The 23691-nt window shown below is 38.9% G+C and overlaps 1 protein-coding gene across 1 annotated transcript in view; it reads left to right on the top strand.

Moving 5' to 3' along the window:
* COG2 (component of oligomeric golgi complex 2) overlaps nucleotides 1-23691 on the top strand; it is a 206207-nt gene that overhangs the window by 111621 nt on the left and 70895 nt on the right. The window contains exons 12-13 of the mRNA XM_053711176.1: nucleotides 14268-14419; nucleotides 23173-23370. Of these exons, the coding sequence (XP_053567151.1) occupies nucleotides 14268-14419; nucleotides 23173-23370 (350 nt within the window). The remainder of the gene's footprint in view (nucleotides 1-14267; nucleotides 14420-23172; nucleotides 23371-23691) is intronic.

Below are 23691 nucleotides of genomic sequence, written 5' to 3'. Positions count from 1 at the left end.
GTCAGCTTCTGGGGGAAACCTTTGCGATTTTTTCTTGTTGTGCCACAGGCCACGGTTTCAAAATAAAACAAAAATTTTAATAGCTCTGTGCTGGTGTAAAAATTATCGAGCCACAAATGGTACCCTTTATTTAGCAGGGGTAGTAGGAGATCCCACACAATTTTCCCACTTGTGCCAACTGAATCTGGGCAGCCAGGTGGATCCAAGTGGCTATCCTTTCCCTGGTAGATGCGAAATGCCCAGGTATACCCAGTACTGCATTCACAGAGCTTATAAAATTTTACCCCATAGCGGGACCTCTTGGATGGTATATATTGCTTGAAAAGCAATCTCCCCTTAAATTTCATGAGGGACTCATCAATGCAAATGTCCTGCTCAGGTATGTAAACTTCTTTAAATTTTTGGGACAGGTGGCTTATCAGGGGCCTTAGTTTATATAACCTGTCATGCAGGGGGTCATTTTTGGGGGGGCACTTGGTATTATCATTAAAATGGAGAAACCGCAGCAATTGTTCATATCTGTCCCTCTTCATAACCCCTGGAAAAAGAGGGGTAGCCAGGATGGGGTTCTGGCTCCAGTATGAACGAATGCTGGGTTTCTTCACAATCCCCATTATTAATGTCAGGGCCCAAAACTTTTTAATCTCTGGTATGTCAGTGGGATGCCAGGTATTTTTTCTGACATACAGAGATTGGGGATTTTTGGACAGATACTGGCTGGCATATAAATTTGTTTGAGCAACTATATGCTCAAACATAGCATCTGTCAGAATCAGTGACATATAGTTTATTGGCTCACATACTGGAACATCACTTGTTATGCCAGGAGTCTCAGTAAATTCTGGCATTTCTGGGGCAGTGAAATTTGGGGGTATCCAATTTTGGTCATTTGTGCGACGCCTCCTTTTAGGTGGCGGGCAGGGAGCACCAGCATCAGATGTATCACTCAGGGGCTCTATATCTGATGCCGTAAGGGTTGCGCTGTCAGACAGAGCAGAGAGGGTTTCACTCCCTGAATCTGCGGCAAGAATGGCATAAGCCTCTTCTGCTGAATAGCGTGCCATAAGGGATTTTTTTCAGTACAAAGTACCACTTCACCACCACCAATTACCACTTCACCTTCCCCAAAATCCCACTAAACCACCCCAATTACCACCTCCCAATTACCACCCACCTATTCCCACCCACCCTATTCCCTTTTTTTTTTTTTTTTTTAAATTATGATTTTTTCTTTATATATATATTTTTTTTTTTTTTATAAACTAAAAAAAAAAAGGAACTGGGAAGGGTAGTGATTGGGAACAGCAGGGAAGGGGTTAATAATAACTAAAGATCCCCACAAATAAACTTTTGGACACTGATCAAAGCCCTGACAGGCTGATCACTGTGATATTAGGCTGATCACAGTAGCAGCTCAGTGATCAGCAGCAAAAACAATATATATATATATTTGTAACCCCCACAAATAAACCCCCAACGCTTTTGATCAACACTGATCAAAGCCCTAACAGGCTAAGCAAGTTATATTAGGCTGATCACAGTAGCAGCTCTGTGATCAGCAGCAAAAAAAATATATATATTGTTTGTAACTATATTTTTTCTCCCTCTCTAGCTTTCTGCAGCACACACCAACACTAAACTGTCTTCCTCTCTCTCTCAGATCGCACTGAGAGCAGAGAGGAAGCGGATACACTTGTAACAGCCAATGATTCCACTCATTGGCTGCTACAGTGTTACAGGGGACAATCGATACACCCCCTCCATGCTGATTGGATCCTGGGGGAGTGCCAGAGGTGCTAGGCACATCCCCCAACCGGATCCACAACAAACAAAATAACGGAGGGGGCACAGGAGCTGAAAACCGTTATGCCGTTCTATTCCGTCATAACGGCTCTAAAGCCCAGTGTAATTATGACGGAATGGAACGGCATAACGGCGTTAAAAGGTTAAAGGTTGTATATTACTGAAAGATTCAATTCAATATAGTGTGGTTTCTTATTTTTTTTTGTCTGAATCCAGAAACAATTATTTCACCATAGGCTTAAAATGTACAAGCATTCAAGTATTAATTTGAAGCTAGCAATATGCCTAAAGACCAATTATCTTTATCAAGAAACTTACAAGTCACTGCTTGCAACCTGGGTACAAATCTTCACCTGTTCTCCACAGTTTAAATTTGCATATACAGAAGTATAAGAACCTCATATCAAATATCTAATGCAATATTCTTCTGAAGCAACATTTATAATTAGGCCAAGTATCATCTTTTTGTTCTCCAGAAAGGATCAGAAAGATTAGGCTAATTAGAATTTATTCTGCAATCCTTATGGCTAAATAGCTTAGGATAAAGTACCTTTACCTTTTAAGAACTGAACTTATTTTATTAGGGACCTTTTGGCTTTACTTTGAGGGCTTGGCATCATGAAGTTTGTCTCCAAAAGTACTTTTTGGTTAACAGTTGTTATGCACTGTACTTCAAATTCATTTTGGAGTGTTTACTTTTTAACTTACCCATGGCTTCATTTGGATAGATATATGACTGCCCCACCAGTACTAAATATGGTACTTTTAGGTAAGGAACCAGATGGTTCCTTACTTAATTATACATAAAATCACCACATGGGGGATGATTCTATAGAAAGGAAAGCAGCTACTTCCCAATCCTAGGAAAAGCTTAAGCAGCCATGACACTATATATACATACTGGTTGTAGACATGTTTCTGTTAACAAAATTAAAATGACATTATTAAATTAAGTAATTTTGTATGTATTTCTTTCATGTAATTGGCAAGAGTCCATGAGCTAGTGACGTATGGGATATACATTCCTACCAGGAGGGGCAAAGTTTCCCAAACCTCAAAATGCCTATAAATACACCCCCCACAATTCAGTTTTACAAACTTTGCCTCCTATGGAGGTGGTGAAGTAAGTTTTTGTGCTAGATTTCTACGTTGATATGCGCTTTGCAGCAGGCTGAAGCCCGGTTTTCCTCTCAGAGTGCAGTGAATGACAGAGGGATGTGAAGGGAATATTGTCTATTGAATGCCATGGTCATCCTATCGGGGATCTATTTCATAGGTTCTCTGTTATCGGTCGTAGAGATCTCCTCTCCTACCTCCCTTTTCTGATCGACGATATACTCTTATATACCATTACCTCTACTGATTCTTGTTTCAGTACTGGTTTGGCTATCTACTATATGTAGATGAGTGTCTTTTGGTAAGTATGTCTTATTTTATTTATGACACTCTCAGCTATGGTTTGGCACTTTATATGTAAAGTTCTAAATATATGTTTCGTTCATGTAATTAGCAAGAGTCCATGAGCTAGTGACGTATGGGATATACATTCCTACCAGGAGGGGCAAAGTTTCCCAAACCTCAAAATGCCCATAAATACACCCCTCACCACACCCACAAATCAGTTTTACAAACTTTGCCTCCCTTGGAGGTGGTGAAGTAAGTTTGTGCTAGATTCTTCGTTGATATGCTCTTCGCAGCAGGCTGGAGCCCGGTTTTCCTCTCAGTGTGCAGTGAATGTCAGAGGGATGTGAAGAGAGTATTGCCTATTTGAATTCAATGATCTCCTTCTACGGGATCTATTTCATAGGTTCTCTGTTATCGGTCGTAGAGATTCATCTCTTACCTCCCTTTTCAGATCGACGATATACTCTTATATATACCATTACCTCTACTGATTCTCGTTTCAGTACTGGTTTGGCTATCTACTACATGTAGAGGAGTGTCCTGGGGTAAGTAAGTCTTATTTTCTGTGACACTCTAAGCTATGGTTGGTACTTTTATATAAAGTTCTAAATATATGTGTTCAAACATTTATTTGCCTTGATTCAGGATGTTCAATATTCCTTATTTCAGACAGTCAGTTTCATTATTTGGGATAATGCATTTGAATATTAAATTTTTCTTACCTTAAAAAATTTGACTTTTTTCCTGTGGGCTGTTAGGCTCGCGGGGGCTGAAAATGCTTCATTTTATTGCGTCATTCTTGGCACAGACTTTTTTGGCGCAAAAAAAATTTTTCCTTGTCATTTCCGGCGTCATACGTGTCACCGGAAGTTGTTTTGTATTTGCGTCCTTTTTTTGACGTTTTTTGCACCAAAGATGTCGGCGTCGCCGGATGTGGCGTCATTTTTTGGCGCCAAAGCATTTAGGCGCCAAATAATGTGGGCGTCTTTTTTGGCGCTAAAAAATATGGGCGTCATTATTGTCTCCACATTATTTAAGTCTCATTGTTTATTTGCTTCTGGTTGCTAGAAGCTTGTTTATTGGCATTCTTTCCCATTCCTGAAACTGTCATTTAAGGAATTTGATAAATTTTGCTTTATATGTTGTTTTTTCTATTACATATTGCAAGATGTCTCAGGTTGACCCTGAATCAGAAGCTACTTCTGGAAATTCGCTGCCTGATGCTGGATCTACCAAAGTTAAGTGTATTTGTTGTAAACTTGTGGTAACTGTCCCTCCAGCTGTTGTTTGTGATAAATGTCATGATAAACTTGCTAATGCAGAGAATATTTCCTTTAGTAATGTTCCATTACCTGTTGCTGTTCCTTCAACATCTAATGCTCAGGGTGTTCCTGTTAACATAAGAGATTTTGTTTCTAAATCTATTAAGAAGGCTATGTCTGTTATTCCTCCTTCCAGTAAACGTAAAAGGTCTTTTAAAACTTCTCATTTTTCAGATGAATTTTTAAATGAACATCACCATTCTGATTCTGTTTCTGATGATAATTACTCTGGTTCAGAGGAGTCTGTTTCAGAGATTGATACTGATCTTCATATTTATTTAAAATGGAATTTATTCGTTCTTTACTTAAAGAAGTCTTAATTGCATTAGAAATAGAGGAATCTGGTCCTCTTGATACTAAATCTAAACGTTTAAATACGGTTTTTAAACCTCCTGTGGTTATTCCGGAGGTTTTTCCTGTCCCTGATGCTATTTCTGAAGTAATTTCCAGGGAATGGAATAATCTGGGTAATTCTTTTACTCCTTCTAAAAGGTTTAAGAAATTGTATCCTGTGCCATCTGACAGATTAGAGTTTTGGGACAAAATCCCTAAAATTGATGGGGCTATCTCTACTCTTGCTAAACGTACTACTATTCCTACGGCAGATAGTACTTCCTTTAAGGATCCATTAGATAGGAAGATTGAATCCTTTCTAAGAAAAGCCTATTTATGTTCAGGTAATCTTCTTAGACCTGCTATATCTTTGGCAGATGTTGCTGCAGCTTCAACTTTCTGGTTAGAGGCTTTAGCACAACAAGTAACAGATCATAATTCTCATAGCATTGTTAAACTTCTTCAACATGCTAATAACTTTATTTGTGATGCCATCTTTGATATCATTAGAGTTGATATCAGGTATATGTCTTTAGCTATTTTAGCTAGAAGAGCTTTATGGCTTAAAACTTGGAATGCTGATATGTCTTCTAAGTCAACTTTGCTTTCCCTCTCTTTCCAAGGTAATAAATTGTTTGGTTCACAGTTGGATTCTATTATTTCAACTGTTACTGGGGGGAAAGGAACTTTTTTACCGCAGGATAAAAAATCTAAAGGTAAATATAGGGCTGCTAATCGTTTTCATTCCTTTCGTCAGAATAAGGAGCAAAAGCCAGATCCTTCCTCTACAGGAACAGTTTCTGTTTGGAAACCATCTCCGGTCTGGAATAAATCCAAACCTTTTAGAACGTCAAAACAAGCTCCCAAGTCCACATGAAGGTGCGGCCCTCATTCCAGCCCAGCTGGTAGGGGGCAGATTACGATTTTTCAAAGAAATTTGGATCAATTCGATTCACAGTCTTTGGATTCAGAACATTGTCTCACAAGGGTACAGAATAGGTTTCAAGATAAGGCCTCCTGCAAGAAGATTTTTTCTTTCTCGCGTTCCAATACATCCAGTGAAAGCTCAAGCGTTTCTGAAATGTGTTTCAGATCTAGAGTTGGCTGGAGTAATTGTGCCAGTTCCAGTTCTGGAACAGGGGCTGGGTTTTTACTCAAATCTATTTATCGTGCCAAAGAAGGAGAATTCCTTCAGACCAGTTCTGGATTTAAAAATATTGAATCGTTATGTAAGGATAACAACATTCAAAATGGTAACTATAAGGACTATTCTACCTTTTGTTCAGCAAGGGCATTATATGTCCACAATCGATTTGCAGGATGCATATCTGCATATTCCGATTCATCCAGATCACTATCTGTTTCTGAGATTCTCTTTTCTAGACAAGCATTACCAATTTGTGGCTCTGCCATTCGGCCTAGCAACAGCTCCAAGGATTTTTACAAAGGTTCTCGGTGCCCTGCTATCTGTAATCAGAGAACAGGGTATTGTGGTATTTCCTTATTTGGACGATATCTTGGTACTTGCTCAGTCTTCACATTTAGCAGAATCTCATACGAATCGTCTTGTATCGTTTTTTCAAGAACATGGTTGGAGGATCAATTTACCAAAAAGTTAATTGATTCCTCAGACAAGGGTAACCTTTTTAGGTTTCCAGATAGATTCAGTGTCCATGACTCTGTCTCTAACGGACAAAAGACGTCTGAAGTTGGTTTCAGCCTGTCGAAACCTTCAGTCTCAATCATTCCCTTCAGTAGCCTTATGCATGGAAATTCTAGGTCTTATGACTGCTGCATCGGACGCAATCCCCTTTGCTCGTTTTCACATGCGACCTCTTCAGCTCTGTATGCTGAACCAGTGGTGCAGGGATTATACAAAGATATCACAGTTAATATCTCTAAATCCGATTGTTCGACACTCTTTGACGTGGTGGACAGACCACCATCGTCTAGTTCAGGGGGCTTCTTTTGTTCTTCCATCCTGGACTGTGATCTCAACAGATGCGAGTCTGACAGGTTGGGGAGCTGTATGGGGGTCTCTGACAGCGCAGGGGGTTTGGATATCTCAGGAGGCGAGATTACCAATCAATATTTTGGAACTCTGTGCGATTTTCAGAGCTCTTCAGTCGTGGCCTCTTCTGAAGAGAGAATCGTTCATTTGTTTTCAGACGGACAATGTCACAACCGTGGCATATGTCAATCATCAAGGAGGGACTCACAGTCCTCTGGCCATGAAAGAAGTATCTCGAATACTTGTATGGGCGGAATCCAGCTCCTGTCTAATTTCTGCTGTTCACATCCCAGGTATAAACAATTGGGAAGCGGATTATCTCAGCTGCCAGACGTTACATCCGGGCGAATGGTCTTTTTACCCAGAAGTTTTTCTTCAGATTGTTCAAATCTGGGGACTTCCAGAAATAGATCTGATGGCTTCTCATCTAAACAAGAAGCTTCCCAGGTATCTGTCCAAATCCAGGGATCCTCAGGCGGAGGCAGTGGATGCATTGTCACTTCCTTGGAAGTATCATCCTGCTTATATCTTTCCGCCTCTAGTTCTTCTTCCAAGAGTGATCTCCAAGATTCTAAAGGAGCGTTCGTTTGTTCTGCTGGTGGCTCCAGCATGGCCTCACAGGTTTTGGTATGTGGATCTTGTTCGGATGGCCACTTGCCAACCTTGGACTCTTCCGTTAAGACCAGACCTTCTATCGCAAGGTTCTTTTTTCCATCAGGATCTCAAATCATTAAATTTGAAGGTATGGAGATTGAACGCTTGATTCTCAGTCATAGAGGTTTCTCTGACTCTGTAATTAATACTATGTTGCAGGCTCGTAAATCTGTGTCTAGGAAGATATATTATCGAGTCTGGAAGACTTACATTGCTTGGTGTTCTTCTCATCATTTTTCTTGGCATTCTTTTAGAATTCCTAGAATTTTACAGTTTCTCCAGGATGGTCTGGATAAAGGCTTGTCTGCAAGTTCCTTGAAAGGACAAATTTCTGCTCTCTCTGTGCTGTTTCACAGAAAGATTGCTAATCTTCCTGATATTCATTGTTTTGTACAGGCTTTGGTTCGTATTAAACCTGTCATTAAGTCAATTTCTCCTCCTTGGAGTTTGAATTTGGTTTTGAGGGCTCTTCAAGCTCCTCCGTTTGAACCTATGCATTCGCTGGATATTAAATTACTTTCTTGGAAAGTTTTGTTTCTTTTGGCCATCTCTTCTGCTAGAAGAGTTTCTGAATTATCTGCTCTTTCTCGTGAGTCTCCTTTTCTGATTTTTCATCAGGATAAGGCGGTGTTGCGAACATCATTTAAATTTTTACCTAAGGTTGTGAATTCTAACAACATTAGTAGATAAATTGTGGTTCCTTCATTATGTCCTAATCCTAAGAATTCTAAGGAAAGATTGTTGCATTCTTTGGATGTAGTTAGAGCTTTGAAATATTATATTGAAGCTACTAAAGATTTCCGAAAGACTTCTAGTCTATTTGTTATCTTTTCCGGTTCCAGGAAAGGCCAGAAGGCTTCTGCCGTTTCTCTGGCATCTTGGTTAAAGTCTTTGATTCATCATGCTTATGTTGAGTCAGGTAAAACTCCGCCTCAAAGAATTACAGCTCATTCTACTAGGTCAGTTTCTACTTCCTGGGCGTTTAGGAATGAAGCTTCAGTTGATCAAATTTGCAAAGCAGCTACTTGGTCTTCTTTGCATACTTTTACTAAATTCTACCATTTTGATGTGTTTTCTTCTTCTGAAGCAGTTTTTGGTAGAAAAGTACTTCAGGCAGCTGTTTCAGTTTGATTCTTCTGCTTATAGTTTCAATTTGTTTCACTTTTCTGGGTTGTGGATTATTTTTCAGCGGAATTGGATGTCTTTATTTTATCCCTCCCTCTCTAGTGACTCTTGCATGGAAGTTCCACATCTTGGGTATTTATATCCCATACGTCACTAGCTCATGGACTCTTGCTAATTACATGAAAGAAAACATAATTTATGTAAGAACTTACCTGATAAATTCATTTCTTTCATATTAGCAAGAGTCCATGAGGCCCACCCTTTTTATGGTGGTTATGATTTTTTTGTATAAAGCACAATTATTCCAATTCCTTATTTTTTATGCTTTCACACTTTTTTCTTATCACCCCACTTCTTGGCTATTCGTTAAACTGATTTGTGGGTGTGGTGAGGGGTGTATTTATGGGCATTTTGAGGTTTGGGAAACTTTGCCCCTCCTGGTAGGAATGTATATCCCATACGTCACTAGCTCATGGACTCTTGCTAATATGAAAGAAATGAATTTATCAGGTAAGTTCTTACATAAATTATGTTTTTATACTTATATTTGCCATGATTCAGGTTAATCAGTATATTTCCTTCATTCAGACTGTCAGTTTCATTTTTTGGGAAATGCATATGAATACATTTTTTTCTTACCTGAAAATTTTTCAAATTGACTTTCTTTCTAAATTGCGGGCTGTTAGGCTCGCGAGTGCAAAAAATGCTAGAATTTATTGCGTCATTTTTGGCGCGAAAATTAAGTTTGCTGACATTCATGACGTCATTTCCGACGTCGTATTTGACGCCGAGAGTTTTCACGTAGTTGCGTCATCTATGACGCTCATGTTTGTTGCAGATGTTTTTGGCGCCAAAAAATTTGTCAATTGTGGGCGTCATACTTGGCGCCAGTTTTTTTTACATTATTTAAGTCTCAGATTCTTTTTGCTTCTGGTTCCTAGAGGCTTGTTCTGTTTGCATTTTTTCCCATTCCTGAAACTGTCATTTAAGGAATTTGATAATTTTGCTTTATATGTTGTTTTTTCTATTACATATTGCAAGATGTCGGAATCTGACCCTGTATCAGAATCTACTTCTGGAAAGCTGCTGCCTGATGTCGGTTCTACCAAAGCTAAGTGCATTTGTTGTAAACTTGTGGTAACTGTTCCTCCGGCTGTAGTTTGTGTTAGTTGTCATGATAAACTTTCAAAAGCTGATAATATTTCCATTAGTAGTAGTCCATTACCTGTTGTTGTTCCTTCAACATCTAATGTTCAAGATATTCCTGTTAATGTAAGAATTTGTTTCTAATTCTATTCAGAAGGCTCTGTCTGTTATACCACCTTCTAATAAACGTAAAAGGTCTTTTAAAACTTCTCATAAATCAGATGAATTTTTAAATGACCGCCAACATTCTGATTTATCTATCTCTGATGAGGATCTATCTGGTTCAGAAGATTCTGCCTCAGATATTGACACTGACAAATCTTCATATTTATTTAAGATGGAGTTTATTCGTTCTTTACTAAAATAGGTGTTAATTGCATTAGATATGGAGGAGTCTTTAAACCTCATGTAGTTATTTCAGAGGTTTTTCCAGTTCCTGATGCTATTTCAGATGTAATTTCTAGGGAATGGAATAGTTTGGGTACTTCATTTACTCCTTCTTTAAGGTTTAAGAGACTGTACCCTTTGCCAGCTGATAGATTGGAGTTTTGGGAAAAAATCCCCAAAGTTGATGGGGCATTCTCTACTCTTGCTAAACGTACTACTATTCCTACGGCTGATAGTACTTCTTTTACAGATCCTTTAGATAGGAAGCTTGAATCCTTTCTAAGGAAGGCTTATTTATGTTCAGGTAATCTTCTTAGGCCTGCTATTTCTTTGGCTGATGTTGCTGCAGCTTCAACTTTTTGGTTGGAGGCTTTAGCGCAACAAGTACCAGACCATAATGTGTATAGCATTGTTAAGCTTCTTCAACATGCTAATAATTTCATTTGTGATCCCATTTTTGATATCATTAGAATTGATGTCAGGTATATGTCTTTAGCTATTTTAGCTAGAAGAGCTTTATGGCTTAAATCTTGGAATGCTGATATGACTTCTAAGTCAACGTTGCTATCTCTTTCTTTCCAAGGTAATACATTATTTGGTTCTCAGTTGGATTCTATTATTTCAACTGTCACTGGGGGGAAGGGAGCTTTTTTGCCTCAGGATAAAAAAATCTAAGGGTAAATTTAGGGCTGCTAACAGTTTTCGTTCCTTTCATCAGAATAAGGAACAGAAGCCTGACCCTTCCCCTAAAGGAACGGTTTCCAATTGGAAGCCTTCTCCAGTCTGGAATAAATCCAAGCCTTTTAGAAAATCAAAACCAGCCCCCAAGTCCGCATGAAGGTGCGGCCCTCATTCCAGCACAGCTGGTAGGGGGCAGATTACGATTTTTCAAAGATGTTTGGATCAGTTCAATTCAAAATCATTGGAGTCAGAACATTGTTTCTCAAGGGTACAGAATAGGTTTCAAGGTAAGACCGCCTGTGAGAAGGTTCTTTCTCTCAAGCATTCCAATAATGTGTTTCAGACCTGGAGTCATCTGGGGTAATTGTGCCAGTTCCATATCTGGAACGGGGTCTGGGGTTTTATTCAAATCTGTTCATTGTACCAAAGAAAGAGAATTCTTTCAGACCAGTTCTGGATCTAAAAATTTTGAATAGTTATGTAAGGATACCAACATTCAAAATGGTGACTATAAGGACTATTCTGCCTTTTGTTCAGCAAGGGCATTATATGTCCACAATAGACTTACAGGATGCATATCTTCATATTCCAATTCATCCAGATCACTATCAGTTCCTGAGATTCTCTTTTCTAGACAAGCATTACCAGTTTGTTGCTCTTCCTTTTGGCCTAGCAACAGCTCCAAGGATTTTCTCAAAGGTTCTCGGTGCCCTTCTCTCTGTAATCAGAGAGCGGGGTATTGTGGTGTTTCCTTATTTGGACGATAACTTGGTACTTGCTCAGTCTTTACATTCTGCAGAATCTCACACGAATCAACTTGGGTTGTTTCTTCAAAAACATGGTTGGAGGATCAATTTACCAAAAAGTTCCTTGATTCCTCAGACAAGGGTAACCTTTTTGGGATTCCAAATAGATTCAGTATCCATGACTTTGTCTCTAACAGACAAAAGACGTCTGAAATTGGTTTCAGCTTGTCGGAACCTTCAGTCTCGGTTATTCCCTTCAGTAGCTATGTGCATGGAAGTTTTAGGTCTCATGACTGCAGCATCGGACGCGATCCCTTTTGCTCGTTTTCACATGAGACCTCTTCAGCTTTGTATGCTGAACCTTTGGTGCAGGGATTATACAATACTCGACTATCTCTGACTTGGTGGTTAAATTACCACCGTTTAGTTCAAGGGACCTCTTTTGTTTGTCCAACCTGGACTGTGATTTCAACAGATGAGAGTCTTTCAGGTTGGGGAGCTGTCTGGGGAGACAGGCGAGATTACCAATCAATATTTTGGAACTCCGTGTGATTTTCAGAGCTCTTCAGTTCTGGCCTCTTCTGAAGAGAGAATCGTTTATTTGTTTTCAGACAGACAACAGGAAACTTCCCAGGTATCTGTCCAGATCCAGGGATCCTCATGCGGACGCAGTGGATGCGTTGTCACTTCCTTGGAATTATCAACCTGCTTTTATCTTTCCGCCTCTAGTTCTTCTTCCAAGAGTGATTTCCAAAATCGTAATGGAACGTTCGTTTGTTCTGCTGGTGGCTCCAGCATGGCCACACAGGTTTTTGTATGCGGATATTGTTCGGATGTCCAGTTGCCAACCTTGGCCACTTCCATTAAGGTCAGGCCTTCTATCTCGAGGTCCGTTTTTCCATCAGGATCTCAAATCATTACATTTGAAGGTATGGAGATTGAACGCTTAGGGCTTAGTCATAGAGGTTTCTCTGACTCAGTGATCAATACTATGTTGCAGGCTCGTAAATCTGTGTCTAGAAAGATTTATTACCGAGTTTGGAAGACTGACATTTCTTGGTGTTCCTCTCATAAGTTCTCTTGGCATTCTTTTAGAATTCCTAGAATTTTACAGTTTCTTCAGGATGGTTTGGATAAGAGTTTGTCGGCAAGTTCCTTGAAAGGACAAATCTCTGCTCTTTCTGTTCTGTTTCACAGAAAAATTGCTAATCTTCCTGACATTCATTGTTTTGTACAGGCTTTGGTTCGTATCAAGCCTGTCATTAAGTCAATCTCTCCTCCTTGGAGTCTTAATTTGGTTTTGAGAGCTTTACAGGCTCCTCCGTTTGAGCCTATGCATTCTCTGGATATTAAGTTACTTTCTTGGAAAGTATTGTTTCTTTTGGCTATCTCTTCTGCTAGAAGAGTTTCTGAATTATCTGCTCTATCTTGTGAATCTCCTTTTCTGATTTTTCATCAGGATAAGGCGGTTTTGCGGACTTCATTTAAATTTTTACCTAAGGTTGTGAATTCCAACAACATTAGTAGAGAAGTTGTTGTCCCTTCGTTGTGTCCTAATCCTAAGAATTCTTTGGAAAGATCTTTGCATTCTTTGGATGTGGTAAGAGCTTTGAAATATTATGTTGAAGCTACTAAAGATTTCAGAAAGACTTCTAGTCTATTTGTTATCTTTTCTGGTCCTAAGAAAGGTTAGAAAGCTTCTGCTATTTCTTTGGCTTCTTGGTTAAAAGTTATGATTCATCATGCTTATGTGGAGTCGGGTAAATCCCCGCCTCAGAGGATTATGGCTCATTCTACTAGGTCAGTTTCTACTTCCTGGGCTTTTAAGAATGAAGCTTCTGTTGATCAGATTTGCAAAGCAGCAACTTGGTCTTCTTTGCATACTTTTACTAAATTCTACCATTTTGATGTTTTCTCTTCTTCAGAAGCAGTTTTTGGTAGGAAAGTTCTTCTGGCAGCTGTTTCAGTTTGATTCTTCTGCTTATATTTTTTTTAAGCGGAATTGGCTGTCTTTATTTTTATCCCTCCCTCTCTAGTGACTCTTGCGTGGAGTTCCACATCTTGGGTATTTGCTATCCCATACGTCACTAGCTCATGGACTCTTGCCAATTACATGAAAGAAAACATAATTTATGTAAGAACTTACCTGATAAATTAATTTCTTTCATATTAACAAGAGTCCATGAGGCCCACCCTTTTTATGGTGGTTATGATTTTTTTGTATAAAGCACAATTATTCCGATTCCTTGTTGATGCTTTCGCTCCTTTCTTATCACCCCACTTCTTGGCTATTCGTTAAACTGAATTGTGAGTGTGGTGGGGGGTGTATTTATAGGCATTTTGATGTTTGGGAAGCTTTGCACCTCCTGGTAGGAATGTATATCCCATACGTCACTAGCTCATGGACTCTTGCCAATATGAAAGAAATTAATTTATCAGGTAAGTTCTTACATAAATTATGTTTTTATAATAATGATTACAATGATCATATATACAACAATAATTCATTTTCACATAAAGCAAAACCGTTATTTTTTTTTTATATTTTTCCTTAAATCAATTTTCTAGCCTTACTAGCCTTTGATTGATTTGATTCGTAATAAATTGCAAAGCGAAGTGTATATCACTAAAAATATATTATTTTTTTCCTTTCAGCTGGTAGCACATTTTGTCTGCAGGCTTCTCATACCCTTTGGACCTGCCTAACTGCATGCTGGTCTGATCAGATCTTTTTACCTTTACTTGCCCATCGGTTTTGGAAACTAACACTGCAAATGCTCTCTCGTTACTGTCTGTTTATTAAAGAGGTAAGAAAACAGTGATATTTGCTGTCCTTTCAGACAGTGTCTTTTTGCAGGAATGGAACAGATACACTGCAGTTAAAGGGACACTGAACCCAAATTTTTTCTTTAATGATTCAGATAGAGCATGCAATTTTAAGCAACTTTCTAATTTACTCCTTTTATCAATTTGTCTTCATTCTCTTGCTATCTTTATTTGAAAAGCAAGAAAGTAAGTTTAGAAGCCGGCCCATTTTTGGATCACAACCTTGGTTGTCCTTGCTGATTAGACAGCACCAATAAGAAGTGCTGTCCAGGGTCTGAACCAAAAAATGACTGGCTCCTTAGCTTAGATACCTACTTTTTCAAATAACGATAGCAAGACAACGAAGAAACATTGATAATAGGAGAAAATTAGAAAGTTGCTTAAAATTGCATGCTCTATTTGAATTATGGAAGAACAAATTTGGGTTTAGTATCCCTTTAATAAAAAAAAACAATCTGACGTTTATTTTTCTGAGAGCCGAATAGTTATTATGTACAAATACAATATCAAATCTTTTCTACAACAGCTATGCAGACTTATACTATATGTCATTTCTAGTAACATCTAATTCAAGTTGGCCTCTTTGACACCAATAGTTTGACTTATGCAACCTATCCAAAATAATGTTCTGAAAATGTGTCATTTCAGATTTAATCACTGAGTCGTTTTTATGACTCTTTATGTTGGAGGCCACATTTACAGAACCGTCAGACAGAGAATATTCTAGAAGAATCGCAATGGGAGGTTATCACAACAATATGGGATAGATTACAAGTGTAACACAAATTTTGCGGGCGTGCAATAAATAACCAGCCATTACAAGTGGCTGGTTATCGCTACCGCGATTAGCGCTCAGAAAATTAACCAGAGATCAGATCTCTGGTTAAGTTTCTAAAAGTGCCCCAAATGCCCCCTAAATAAAGGGTCTTTTAGTAAAAAAAAACTACTGCCCTCTAAGCAGTATTTAGGGGTTAAAAGTGTCGGTTGTGGGGGGTGTTAGAAAAAGTGTCTTTACATTGTGGTCTATGGGGACTGTGTCTTCCCAGTAAATATATAGGTAAATGCTTATATACAAATATATTTGTATTAATATGTGTATATATTAACACATAAATATATATGTATATATTCATATATATTTAAAGTTGCTGCCCAATGCTGCTCGACTTGCCCCTCTTCGCTGCGCTTAGGTTCTGTGCCGTGCATGACAGCATCAGAACAAGGCTTCCATTGGAGCCTATGGAAGTGCTCGCTCGTGAGCGCAGTTCTTCCATGAAGCTGCACCCAGGTGGTAAATCGCCATAGAACAGGCTAACAATGGTATTGAGCTGGTTGTTCGTTCCTGTGAGTGTGCTTCTCTCTGTGTGTATTTAGTCTCCCTAAGGGCAAAAGGGGCAACTAGACGTGGACTCCTTGCTCAGTGTGCTTAGAGGAACATGGCTACACCTCACTGACGAGGCCCAATGAAGGCCGAAACGATCATCTGGGGTTGCTGTGTTCTTTGTTCAGAGAGGAATTGCCTGGTATTTCGGTGCTGGACTGACTGTAATAGGCGGGATTAGATTGATATACTACAGGAAAGTTCCACTCTATGAAAAGCATTACTGGGCTAAAAAGAAGCTGCACCCAGGTGGTAAATCGCCATAGAACAGGCTAACAATGGTATTGAGCCGGTTGCTCGTTCCTGTGAGTGGGCTTCTCTCTGTGTGTATTACGATTCCCAGTTTGGTCACCAACAAATATGCTTCTGAAACGCTTTGTTAGTTGTTAAGGCCTCAGCTGAAGCATGATTTGGATAAGCGTTCATCATTTCTACATAACTAATCCTCTATATTTCTTTTTTATTTGTTCTGGGTTTATATACCTAACCTGTTTACTTTGTGCAATTTTTTAAGTCTTTAATATGAGGTAGCCAAGATAAATATAAATGTATCCCACTTTGCCATAATTTTGGTTTCTGCTTCATTGTAGCGCTTACCAAATTCTCTTCAAATACAGCCTTGAATCTTACCTGAAGTCTGATAGGGCTTCTTTACCTGGGAGTAGGAATAGTGTTTTAAATTCTAGGTTTTCTGCCCTGATCCATCTTCTTGGCTTTGTAGGTAAATACTTCAATTATTATAATGAAATAACAGAAAAAGGACAGGTTTTTTTCTGTGAATAAAACTAGATTTCTCCATAACTACTCAACCAGTTGATTTCAAATTGTCCACTTTCATACTAGGTTCCAAACAAAACAGGCTTATTCAAATTTTTTGACACCAACTGTGCACAATTATAATTTATATTTTATATGCTGATCCCTTGACACTTGAATACTTCTGCTGATAATCATCTTGTGACAAAGCTTGAGCTGGTTGATGGCCCCCTACCTTGGGGTTGATTCCACTATTATATTAGCTTCTCAAAATATATAGTAATTGTTTGTTGTTCACTGCCTAGTATATCTTTTTATTCCGTGCGAGCCGTCCGGCTCGCTGGAAACTGAAGTTAAGATACGATCGGGATGATTGACACCCCCTGCGGATTGTCCGCAAATGTGCAGGGGCGGCATTGCACAAGCATGTAACCAGAAATACTTGTGCGATGTTAAACTGCGACATCATATGCTGTCTGCATTTAGCGATGCAGGGCGGACATGATTCGCTATAGCGAATCATGACCACAGGTCATAGACATTTTAAAGGGATAGGAAACCCAAATTTTTTCTTTTGTGATTCAGAAAGAGCAGCAATTTTAAGCAACTTTTTAATTTATTCCTATTATTATTTTTTCTTCTCTTTATTTTAAAAAGCAGAAATGTAAGCTTTGGAGCCGGCCCATTTTTGGTTCAGTTCCTGGGTAGCGCTTGCTGATTGGTGGCTAGCCTGGTAGGATGCTGACTAAAGCCCAGGTTGGCTCCTCCAAACAAGGCAAATCGTGGGTGGAGTTTAGCCATTGAAAGATAATTGCAGAAAAAAGAATGTTAATTTGTTTAAAAAATGTCCATGAGCTAGTGACGTATGGGATATACAATCCTACCAGGAGGGGCAAAGTTTCCCAAACCTCAAAATGCCTATAAGTACACCCCCCGCCACACCCACAATTCAGTTTTACAAACTTTGCCTCCTATGGAGGTGGTGAAGTAAGTTTGTGCTAAGATTTCTACGTTGATATGCGCTTCTCAGCATTGTTGAAGCCCGATTCCTCTCAGAGTACAGCGAATGTCAGAGGGATGTGAAGGGAGTATCACGGGGGTCTATTTCATAGGTTCTCTGTTATCGGTCGTAGAGATTCATCTCCTACCTCCCTTTTCAGATCGACAATATACTCTCATATTCCATTACCTCTACTGATAACTGTTTCAGTACTGGTTTGGCTATCTGCTATATGTGGATGGGTGTCTTTTGGTAAGTATGTTTTTTATTACTTTAGACACCTCAGCTATGGTTTGGCACTTTATGCATTTATATAAAGTTCTAAATATATGTATTGTACTTATATTTGCCATGAGTCAGGTTCATGTATTTCCTTCTGCAGACTGTCAGTTTCATATTTAGGGAATATAAACATTTTTTTAAGAAATTTTTTTCTTACCTGGGGTTTAGTCTTTTTTTCAATTGATTACTTCTTGCAAATTGCGGGCGGTATTAGGCCTGCGGGTGCGTCAAATGCTAAACTTTATTGCGTCATTCTTGGCGCGAGAATTTTTTTGCCGCGAAAAATACATCTATGACGCAAATTCGTCATTTCCAGCATCATAGTTGACGCCGAAGCCTTACACACGGTTGCGTCATTAGTGACGCGAGTGTGTCGTTTCTGGTTATTATTGGCGCCAAAAAAAAGTTTTCAGTTACGTTGTGCATCATACTTGGCGCCAAACTTTTTTATTATTTCAATACCCCATTGATGTTTGCCTCTTGCCTTTTTCTCTATCAGAGGCCTATGCTATTTGCATTTTTCCCCATTCCTGAAACTGTCATATAAGGCAGTGATTTTTAACCTTTTTTTTTGCCGTGGCACACTTTTTTACATTAAAAAATCCTGTGGCACACCACCATCCCAAAATTAAAAAAAAATCACACATTGTAACCTAATACAGCATATATATATACACATACACACAAACACACACATACTGTATGTATTGTGCTGTTATGCCATGCCTCCTACAAACTACCCCTGCACTGGGAGTAAAAAACAAGCAAAGTTTAAAAAATATGTCACACTGTTGTCAGTCTGCCGTGGCACACCTGAGGATCTCTCACGGCACACTAGTGTGCCACGGCACACTGGTTGAAAAACACTGATATAAGGAAATTGGTAATTTTGCTTTATATGTTGTTTTTTTCTTTTACATTTTGCAAGATGTCTCAATCTGATCCTGCCTCAGAAGTTTCAGCTGGAACATTGCTGCCTGACATCGGTTCTACCAAAGCTAAGTGCATTTGTTGTAAGATTGTGGAAATTATTTCGTCGAATGTCATTTGTAACTTTTACATGCAGATAGTGTGTCCATCAGTAATAATACATTGCCAGTTGCAGTTCCTTCAACTTCTAATGTACATGATATACCTATGAATTTTAAAGAATTTGTTTCTATCCAGAAGGCTTTGTCTGCATTTCCACCTTCTAATAAACGTAAAAGGTCTTTTAAAACTTCTCATTCAGTTGATGTAATTTCAAATGACCAACAACATAATAATTTATCCTCTTCTGATGAGGATCTGTCTGATACAGAAGATCCTTCCTCAGAGATTGACACTGACAAATCTACTTATTTAAAATAGAGCATATGCATTCTTTATTAAAAGAAGTGTTAATTACTTTGGATATTGAGGTAACCAGTCCTCTTGACGTTCAGTCTAATAAACGTTTAAATGCTGTTTTTAAACCTCCTGTGGTTTCTCCAGGGGTTTTTCCTATTCCTGAGGCTATTTCTGATATGATTTCTAAGGAATGGAATAAGCCAGGTACTTCTTTTATTCCTTCTTCAAGATTTAAAAAATTGTATCCTTTACCAGCAAATTCTATAGAGTTTTGGGAAAAAATCTCCAAATTTGATGGGGCTATTTCTTCTCTTGCTAAACGTACCACTATTCCTATGGAAGATAGTACTTCCTTTAAGGAGCCTTTAGATAGGAAGCATGAATCTTATCTAAAGAAGGCCTATTTATATTCAGGTCATCTTCTCAGACCTGCAATTTCTTTGGCTGATGTTGCGGCTGCATCAACTTTCTGGTTGGAGAATTTAGCGCAACAAGAATTGGATTCTGACATATCTAGCATTATTCGCTTACTGCAATATGCTAATCATTTTTTTTGTGATGCCATTTTTGATATTATCAAAATTGATGTTAGATCCATGTCTTTAGCTATATTAGCTAGAAGAGCTTTGTGGCTTAAATCTTGGAATGCTGATATGACATCTAAATCTAGATTACTATCTCTTTCTTTCCAAGGTAATAATGTATTTGGTTCTCATTTGGATTCTATTATTTCAACTGTCAATGGGGGAAAGGGAGTTTTCCTGCCTCAGGATAAAAAAACCTAAGGGTAAATCTAAGGCTTTTAACCGTTTTCGTTCCTTTCGTCAAAATAAGGAACAAAAACGTAATCCTTCTCCCAAGGAATCTGTTTCCAATTGGAAGCCTTCCTCAAATTGGAATAAATCCAAGCCATTTAAGAAACCAAAGTCAGCCCCTAAGTCCGCATGAAGGTGCGGCCCTCATTCCAGCTCAGCTGGTAGGGGGCAGATTAAGGTTTTTCAAGGATATTTGGATAAATTCTGTCCAAAATCAATGGATTCAGAGCATTGTCTCTCAAGGGTATCGAATAGGATTCAGAGTAAGAGAAGATTTTTTCTCTCACGTATCCCAGCAAATCCAGTAAAAGCTCAGGCTTTCCTGAAGTGTGTTTCAGACCTGGAGTCTTCAGGGGTAATCATGCCAGTTCCTTTTCAGGAACAAGGTTTGGGGTTTTATTCAAATCTATTCATTGCCCCAAAGAAGGAAAATTTATTCAGACCAGTCCTGGATCTGAAAATTTTGAATCGTTATGTAAGAGTACCAACTTTTAAGATGGTGACTATAAGGTCTATTCTGCCTTTTGTTCAGCGAGGACATTATATGTCCACAATAGACTTGCAGGATGCATACCTTCATATTCCGATTCATCAAGAACATTATCAGTTTCTGAGATTCTCTTTTCTAGACAAGCATTACCAATTTGTTGCTCTTCCATTTGGCCTAGCAACAGCTCCAAGAATCTTTTCAAAGATTCTAGGTCCCCTACTGTCTGTAATCAGAGAACAGGGTATTGCGGTGTTTCCTTATTTGGACGATATCTTGGTACTAGCTCAGTCTTTACGTTCTGCAGAATCTCACACAAATCAACTAGTGTTGTTTCTTCCGAAACATGGTTGGCGGATAAATTTACCAAAAAGTTTCTTGATTCCTCAGACAAGAGTCACCTTTTTATGCTTCCAGATAGATTCAGTGCCCATGACTCTGTCTCTAACAGACAAGGTTTAAAACTGCCGGCCCCTTCAGTCTCAGTCATTCCCTTCAGTGGCTATGTGCATGGAAGTTTTAGGTCTCATGACTGCAGCATCGGACGCGATCCCCTTTGCTCGTTTTCACATGAGACCTCTACAGCTTTGTATGCTGAACCAATGGTGCAGGGATTATGCAAAGATATCACAATTAATATCCTTAAATCCCAATGTACGACACTCTCTGACGTGGTGGATATATCGCCATCGTTTAGTTCAAGGGGCTTCTTTTGTTCGGCCAACCTGGACTGTGATCACAGATGCGAGTCTTTCAGGTTGGGGAGCTGTTTGGGGATCTCTGACAGCACAAGGGGTTTGGAAATCTCAAGAGGCGAGATTACCAATAAATATTTTAGAACTCCGTGCAATTCTCAGAGCTCTTCAGTTTTGGCCTCTGTTAAAGAGAGAACCGTTCATTTGTTTTCAGACAGACAATATCACAACAGTGGCATATGTCAATCATCAGGGTGGGACACCACAGTCCCCAAGCTATGAAAGAAGTATCTTGGATACTTGCTTGGGCGGAATCCAGCTCCTGTCTAATCTCTGCAGTGCATATCCCAGGTTTAGACAATTGGGAGGCGGATTATCTCAGCCGTCAGACTTTACATCCAGGGGAGTGGTCTCTCCATCCAGATGTGTTTTCTCACATTGTTCAGATGTGGGGTCTTCCAGAGATAGATCTCATGGCCTCTCATCTAAACAAGAAACTTCCCAGATACCTGTCAGGGTCCAGGGATGTTCAGGCAGAAGCAGTGGATGCGCTGATACTTCCTTGGTGTTATCATCCTGCTTACATTTTCCCGCCTCTAGTTCTCCTTCCAAGAGTGATCTCCAAAATCATCATGGAACAATCATTTGTGTTGCTGGTGGCTCCAGCATGGCCACACAGGTTTTGGTATGCGGATCTGGTTCGGATGTCCAGTTGCCCGCCTTGGCCACTTCCGTTAAGGCCAGACCTACTGTCTCAAGGTCCGTTTTTACATCAGGATCTCAAATCATTAAATTTAAAGGTATGGAAATTGAACGCTTAGTATTAAGTCATAGAGTTTTCTCTGACTCAGTGATTAATACTATGTTACAAGCTCGTAAATCTGTCTCTAGAAAGATTTATTATAGAGTTTGGAAGACTTATATTTCATGGTGTTCCTCTCATAAATTCTCTTGGCATTCTTTTAGAATTCCTAGAATTTTACAGTTTCTTCAGGATGGTTTTGATAAGGTTTTGTCTGCAAGTTCCTTGAAGGGACAAATCTCTGCTCTTTCTGTTTTACTTCTTCAGGCAGTTGTTTCAGTTTGATTCTTCTGCTTTTGATTTAAGGTTTTTTGCTTTCATTTATGAGAATAAACTAAAAAAAAATGTTTGGGTTGTGGATTAATTTTTACAGCGGAAAATGGCTGTTTTTATTTTTATCCCTCCCTCTCTAGTGATTCTTGCGTGGAGTTCCACATCTTGGAGTTCCACATCCCATACGTCACTAGCTCATGGACTCTTGCCAATTACACGAAAGAAAACATAATTTATGTAAGAACTTACCTGATAAATTCATTTCTTTCATATTGGCAACAGTCCATGAGGCCCACCCTTTTTTTGGTGGTTATGATTTTTTGTATAAAGCACAATTATTTCCAAATTTCTTTTGTTGATGCTTTCTACTCCTTTTTTTATCACCCCACTGCTTGGCTATTCGTTAAACTGAATTGTGGGTGTGGTGAGGGGTGTATAGGCATTTTGAGGTTTGGGAAACTTTGCCCCTCCTGGTAGGATTGTATATCCCATACGTCACTAGCTCATGGACTCTTGCCAATATGAAAGAAATGAATTTATCAGGTAAGTTTTTACATAAATTATGTTATTCTATAACAGCACAATAGAAATGTCTTGTAATTATAAGGCGTTTGCTGTCCCTTTTTAAAATAAAATAAAAAACATTTTTTTACCATGTGCTTTTTTCATTCTGGATAATGTCAGTGACCACGTCCTCTCCTAATGATCCCCTGACATTTTGTTTTTTTCTGTGGTGACTTCTTATTTACATAAAAGGGACGGGTCATGTGCATGCTAATGTCAAAGTTTAGCGCATACATTATTCCTATACAAAATGTATATTATTTGTTATCCTTTATATGATCCAACATTTAAAAAAAAAAAGAAAAAAATATCTTTGTCAATGCTTACTGCTATTTTTATTCTTTCTACAGCTTGCTGTTAAGGTCAGTTCTGATAAGGTTGTCACTGAGAGTAAAACTCTACCTTCTTCCTCAAATAATGATGTTAATTCATTAACTACTGCTTCCAACGAGGACCAGCCTACAAAAACATCAGAGGTTCAGTCTCCTACTGTTTCAACACGACAGCTCATGCTTATCATTGCAGATGTGGTAAAAGTAGAGGATCAAGTAAGTTTTTTGAGTATTTGCATTTTTTTTCTAAAATGTAAACTATTCTACATTGTTTCACCAAGGAATATATAACGTCTCTGACAGGGGTCAACTCAAGCAGGAATGCATAGGAAAGGAGTTCCTGCACTATTTTTGCAGGAAGAACTAAGTTACCTCTGGACAGAGAACAGAAACGCTTCAGTAAACACTGCTGGTGGGAGGAGTGGACCACAGTGTGGTTAGAGGGATAGTGAGATCCTTTAGTAATGGACAGTAACAATTCCTACAATACACTAAATGTAAACATGTCAGTGGTCCTGCTGCGTGATCACCCTGCAC

The sequence above is a fragment of the Bombina bombina genome, chromosome 4 (genome assembly GCF_027579735.1).
Source record: "Bombina bombina isolate aBomBom1 chromosome 4, aBomBom1.pri, whole genome shotgun sequence".
Taxonomy (NCBI): Eukaryota; Metazoa; Chordata; class Amphibia; order Anura; family Bombinatoridae; genus Bombina; species Bombina bombina.
Note: the sequence above shows the minus strand (reverse complement) of the source record. Positions and strands in the feature narration are given on the sequence as shown.